This window comes from Galeopterus variegatus, unplaced genomic scaffold (genome assembly GCF_000696425.1).
Source record: "Galeopterus variegatus unplaced genomic scaffold, G_variegatus-3.0.2 Scaffold2674, whole genome shotgun sequence".
NCBI classification, from domain to species: Eukaryota; Metazoa; Chordata; class Mammalia; order Dermoptera; family Cynocephalidae; genus Galeopterus; species Galeopterus variegatus.
This window is the reverse complement of record NW_007728785.1, coordinates 229,589-236,114: the sequence shown is the minus strand read 5'-3', so window position 1 is coordinate 236,114 and position 6,526 is coordinate 229,589. Positions and strand designations below refer to the sequence as shown.

Sequence of the window (6,526 nt, the reverse complement as noted above, 5' to 3'; positions counted from 1 at the left end):
CCCCCGCGCCTCGCTCAGCCAGTGAGCGGGAACCGGTCTGTATGTGGGATCCGAACCCTCGGCGGGAGTGCCTCCGCGCTTCCCAAGCGGTGCACTGTAGCAGTGCGCCACTGGGCCGGCCCCAGGCCTACCTATTTTTCAAACACCCTATTTTTCAAAATTACAACTTTCTCCCCTATCCTTGGCATTCCTGGTCTCCCTCACCCTAGTGCTGATTTTTCTTTTCCCATGACATTTAACACCTTCTAAAATTATGTATAAGTTACTTATTTATTATGTTCATTGATATATCCCAAATGCTTAGAGTGCTGCTTAGATCCCAGTAGGAGATCAATACATTTTTGTTGAATAAATGAAATTCCTTGTCATTTGAGAAAAGGGGCACACGTTATCAAAAGACCTTATAATTAGAAAACCATGAGCAATGGTATGCTTTTAAAATCTCACAAGTAACTAGAAGTAGAATGGAAAATGTTTGAAAACCTTTGAACCACTTTGATGGATAAAGGTAAACAGAAACTTTTACAAAAGACATAAAAAACAAGGAAGCATACAATGAGAAGATCTGAAGAGCAAATTTACCAATTATTAGCAATAAGTTCAATTTTTATAGGTGCAAAAAGCAGATATTGTCAGAAGTGCAAAGAAACATCCCTAGAAAAACAATTATTGTGAAAAAATATAACGCATCACTATTGAACTATCAGATCAAACAGACAAAACTCATCTAAGAGCAGATAGGATTGAACATTTTAATTATTGATAATACTAATATTTACATAATACAGTATATATAAATTTTATACCTTAAGAGACTCTTTTTAAAATGTCTACTTTTTTATAATTACTAATTATATATTAGAGAAAAGAAAATCTCCATAAAATATAAAAATGTAAAAATTTTAGTTTATATTTTGATTCCAATGGGAATAAAATGTCTGACTATCAGGATTTTAAAAAATAGAAACAATTTTCAATAAAAATATTTATCTAAATAACAACTGGAATTTGTTTTTGTTTGGAAAAGATTTTTAAAAAGAACACCACACATGACTTACAAATATAGGAGATAATTAACTATGCTTTTCCAATAAATTTGAAACTCAATGAAAGAGATTTTTTTCCTAAAAAAACAAAATAGGTAAATTATTTTCAGTCTTAAAAAGAACATCTGTGGCTCATTCATGTAATCTGATATAGGACATAAATCTTGGAAAGTTACTCAATAAATGTATTTTGTGCTAGTATACAAAGATAAAATTCAGTTTTAGTTCCGGTAAAAATTCCCTTATTTTAACTAAGAAATAGAAGATCTTATTTTAAAAAAGAGGTCTGTCATTGTTTGTAGACCATATTATTTCTGATAGAAGAGCCATAAGACTATCAACCAAAAGTCTAATAGAATTCTGTACAGTGGTTGATGCATATAAATATAATAAAATACAGTAGCTTTATTATGTACAATTAATAACTTGTTAGAAAATAGAGTAGAAAAATTGTCCTGCTTGTTGACAAGTATTAATGATTTATGATTTAGAAACAAAGATTAATGATTTATGATTCAGGAGACTTGATTCTTAATGATTAGGAGTTAGGATATCAAATAAAATTGGGATAAACTAAGAATTGCAGGAATATATTCTCTTTTGTGCCTAAAGCTGGTATCTGAGTTTTTGCTGTTGTTAATAAGTGAGTAATCTTAACTGGCCTGACATTTCTATAACAGCTTTCCTTTTGCTACTGCAGTTCAAATTAATTGCTTTAAAAATCTTAGAAAGTGTCAGAAGGAACTTACCCCTACTTTCCCTCACCTAACCCTACTCCTACCCCAGCCACCCAAATGAGTGAAAGCAGCAATAAAAAGGAACAAACCACTGTTACATAAAGCAACATGGATGAATATAAAAAACACATTGAACAAAAAACCCTGGGTACAAAACAATACATATTTTATGATTGATTCCATGAGTATCAAATTCAGCAACAAGCAAAACTAATCTATGGTCAGAGAGATAAGAATAGCAGATGTCTTTGGAAATAAGGGGGAATTGATTAGAAATGAGCATAAAGAAACTTTATGTTGAAAACATTCTATGTCTTGATTGGGGTAGTGGTTACATAGTTGTACACCTTTGTCAAAACTGAAATATATGCTAAAAAAGAGTACAGTTTTGTATATAAATTATACTTCTATCAACTAAATACCTTAATAAAAGAATACATTTTTAAAAATCGGATTAAAATAATCCCCCAAATTACCTAGCTCAACTCTAAAATTTAAATATTCTAAAGAAATTAATAGCATGTTTATTAAAATAAAGAACAAGGGAAGTAATTGAATTCCTGTATTTTGTGGGCATTATAGGCCAGTGTAACAACCGTCTTATAATTAGTCCTCACGTCACAATACCAACGACCATAAAACACACCTAGTTGTAAACTCGATAAGAAAAAGAAACACTTATCTGAAAGAAATCACCATACTTTACTAACAGGCATAAAATAAAATCTGAATTAAAGGAATGACAGACCATACTCCTGAATGAGAATACTCAATAATGTACATATAGCATTTCTCCCTAAATTAATTCTATAAACTTAGTGTCATTCTAATCAAATTTCAAATGAAATTTACATGTTGACATTGACAAAAATCTTTCTAAATTTTGTATTTGAAAATGATTGCATAATAAGTAAATAATTTTTTAAAAAGATGAAAACCTAGTACAAAATGTGAAATAAATTATAGACACAGTAATTCAATCCAAATGTTTCTAATACAAAAAGAAAAAAATCATCAATGAAATAAAATTTAAAGGGCAGAAAAATGGATCTAAATAAATATAAACAAACACATCCCTCAGTAATGACCAACTGTCTTGGTTTCAGCATTGAAAGTTCTGCATCCCAAGAACTCCTAAATCCCGGTCAAATATGGATAGTTGGCCACCCTATCCTCACTCCACAAATACAATTGATTCAAAAATTGTTGCTCATGGATAAAATTTAAATATGCATCACTAATTCCATTATAATGAATAGAACAACTTGGATATTACAATTAAGGGAAAAAAGTTTAATAATCGATCTGTTAATTATTTTATACATTCATCTTTATATACTGTCCATAATTGTTAATTGCATCATATGAATAAAACATAATTTCTGATATTCATCACTGGTTTATTGGAATTTATGCAACTTAGGGCAGATTGAAAATATTATAAAATAAACTTCATTTTTTGATGAGATTTTAGTCTGATATGATGCCAAAGCTTATAAAATTATGGTGAGCTAAGTGGAGTTTTACATAAAACTGATGGTAAGTATGAAACTCATGATGGAAGAACTCAGTTTCATATAGTCATCAGCCCACTATGATTCAGCTGTTTAAGAACAACCTAGCATATATAATATTGTAAAGGGAGCTCTTGAGGCATGACTAATTAGTGTTCTGATAAATGCATTATTTTAAATCAAAAGGATAGACACTTTGATATGTGACAATGGAACTGGTTAACTCTATAGAATAAAGAGATGACTTTTCTTAAATTGAAATCAGAAGAAAAACTTTATAACAAGATTAGGCACATGTTTTAAAACATAATGACAAAGGCAGAAACTAAAAACAGAAAGACTGATTGATCTGACTAGAAAAAGTTAACAATTGTGCCTCAAAAAACAACCTACATGAAATAGTTATTCCTCCTTTAGAGACAGATACCAAAATGTTAATAGATGAGATAGTATGATGTCTATGATATGCTTCAGAATAAGTAATCTGGGGCTGGGTGGATAGGGATGAAATGAGATTTATGCTGATTTGATAACTGTTAAAACTGGGGGATAGGTACATGGGAATTTGTTGTACCATGATCTTCACTTCTATATGCATATGAAAATGTCCATAATTAAAAAATATAAAACACCCAAAATGAAATCAAGGGTTCCCTTTGTATTTGGGAAACATAACTTACAAAACATATGATAAGTAAATGGTTAAGTGATTATAATCTTACAATTTTATTCTAATAGTGAGCAATCTAGTGGGAAAATGGGTGAAGGCTATAAACAGAAAATTCACAAAAAGACATAGAATTGTTGAGCACACTTAAGATTTTTACTTTCTTCTTGTGATTTATTGGTATATTCTATTTTTTTAATATATGATGGCATCATGTGGATTTTATAATCAGAAATCACAATGGCTGTCACAAAAAAACCCATATTTTTAATCTAAGTATTATTCCTCTCAAACTTCTGTTCATAGTATTGAGCTGATTCTCCTGTGTCAATCTATAAGCATGATAACTATTCTAGTGGCCACCACAGATTACATCAGTAGTGCCGAGGACAGGATTGACAGAATGGGCTGTCTCATTATTTTGCTGGTTATTTTTCATTTATTGTAAGTGTGTTACTTTCTAGTTAAAAGATTTTCATTACTGAGCAGTACCTCAATGTACAATTTTGGAAAATCCCATAAGGAAGCCCAGGAAACAGAAATCTGAACTAAAGAAGTGGCAATAAACAAAGGCACTATTTCTTCAAATAACTGCAAGTGCAGGGATTTTCATTACTGAGCAGTACCTCAATGTACAATTTTGGAAAATCCCATAAGGAAGCCCAGGAAACAGACATCTGAACTAAAGAAGTGGCAATAAACAAAGGCACTATTTCTTCAAATAACTGCAAGTGCAGCTGAAACCAAAATCAGTATTTCCTAACTTCCAGTAAGACAAATCTTTACTTTCTGTCATCCACTCTTTTCCCATTTTCTTTCTGGCAATAGCTTTAGTTTTTCTCTACTGTTTCCCCTTCTTATTCCTTCAATAGTGGAGTCCCTAGAGATTTGTTAGATGACTTGCCTGATCACAATACAATCTTTTTAGGTAAAGAAATAAATTACATTACTCTTTCAGCGTCTCCAAACTCTCAAACTTTTCAGTAAGTTGAGGAATAGAGCACTCTATTTTGATGACCTTACTGTAGTCTTTTTATGCTAAGTAGAATACCTAAAATTAATTCAATATTTAAATAGTCCTGGTTTTATCAAAATAGAAGAGGAAATGTGCTATGTTGGTAGTTTTCGTGTGCTTTCTTCAAAAGAAAATTTAGGAAGAACGATATCTATCCAGTTTCTGACATATTCCATGGGTGCAATTTATCCTTTAACCCCTCAACTCTATTGTGCAAGTAAGGAAACTGAAGTTTAGTCGAGATCACATATATCTGCAAGCAGAACTAACAGTATATGAATTTAGTTCTATTTTGTTCAAAGACAGATTGATTCCTGTCTTTACTACATAAGAAGTAAATAAAGGCAAAGATAATTTTATTGGACATGGATTTATACATTTCAATGTTTAAAGAGTATGGGAGTTTTAAAGAAATATCTATTATAACCTGCCCAAATTTAGAATATAGGATGATATGTATCTACTTTAAAATAATATTCTGAAATGCTCCTCATGGTCTCATTTATGAATGCTGAAACACTTGAACTGTAGTCTTTATTTTCTCTATCTTGGCTTACTAATGATATCCATGTTAGTTTAGGATTTCTCTTTTTATTTGACAGAAAGCAGAGATATTTAAAAATATGATAACAATGTGAATAGTAATGAATAAAGCAATATTATATTGTTTATGACATTTTCGAGAAGTTCATAGCCTTTGTAGTAGAGGTTATCATCAGTGATTTACGTGGCAGGAATTTTGTTCAATTAATTAGTTCCTATTTTAGACGAAAGCCAGCTTTTACCTTTGCACATGACCAATTCCTTTTTGGAAAACTCTTCCTGTTTGAAGGCAGAAAAATGGAATTTCCCCACTTACTTATTTTTGAAATTTTACCTGCAAATGGGGGTAGGAGTAGGTGCTACTCCAGGGTTGCACTCTTGGAAGACGTGGTGACACAGCAAAGCCTCAGCAGCTGGCCGGCAGAATGGGCTCGCTGCTTTCAGTTCATTCCAGGCACTGTGGACCAGTAGCTCTTGGGCCTCCTCAGGGTCTGCGTAGGAGGCGTTGAAAAAAACAAGAGCATCTTTTGCCAGGACTGCATTACACATGTCCCCTCTGTACTCGGCGCAGTAGCCTTTGTTATCTTTCTGTGGTTTACTGAAAAAAGCAATGAACAACATTCCCAATCACATGCTATTTCTTGGCATTCATCTTGCTTTTTTTTTTCACATTTGCATCACAGAAATAGGAGAAAATTGTACTACCAATTGGTTGAAATGTCCCATCTCAATATTGTATTCATTTCCAGCTGCAATGATATCATCTCTAGCTACTCCAGAGGGCTATTATGAAGTCCAAATATGACAATGGGTGTGGAAAGCTTTGAGAACTATCAAGGACTAAATAGATTTGGATATTTTTATTATTTACTTTATACATACAGTTTGGCCACACTTAGTTAAACCACCTCATATGCTTTTTGCAAATCAGCTAATGTAAGCAAAGAAATGCCTCAGAAAACATATTCATTGTGATGGTTAACAAATGATTGAGCATAGTAATA

The 6,526-nt window shown here is 32.0% G+C and overlaps 1 protein-coding gene across 3 annotated transcripts in view; it reads right to left on the bottom strand.

Moving 5' to 3' along the window:
* Positions 1-6,526, bottom strand: part of MUSK (muscle, skeletal, receptor tyrosine kinase) — a 123,621-nt gene that overhangs the window by 23,654 nt on the left and 93,441 nt on the right. The window contains exon 9 of one of the 3 annotated variants that reach the window (XM_008582592.1): positions 5,857-6,120. The exons of the other annotated variants lie outside the window; for them this stretch is intronic. Coding sequence (XP_008580814.1) covers positions 5,857-6,120 — 264 coding nt within the window. The remainder of the gene's footprint in view (positions 1-5,856; positions 6,121-6,526) is intronic. 3 annotated transcript variants of the gene reach the window in all.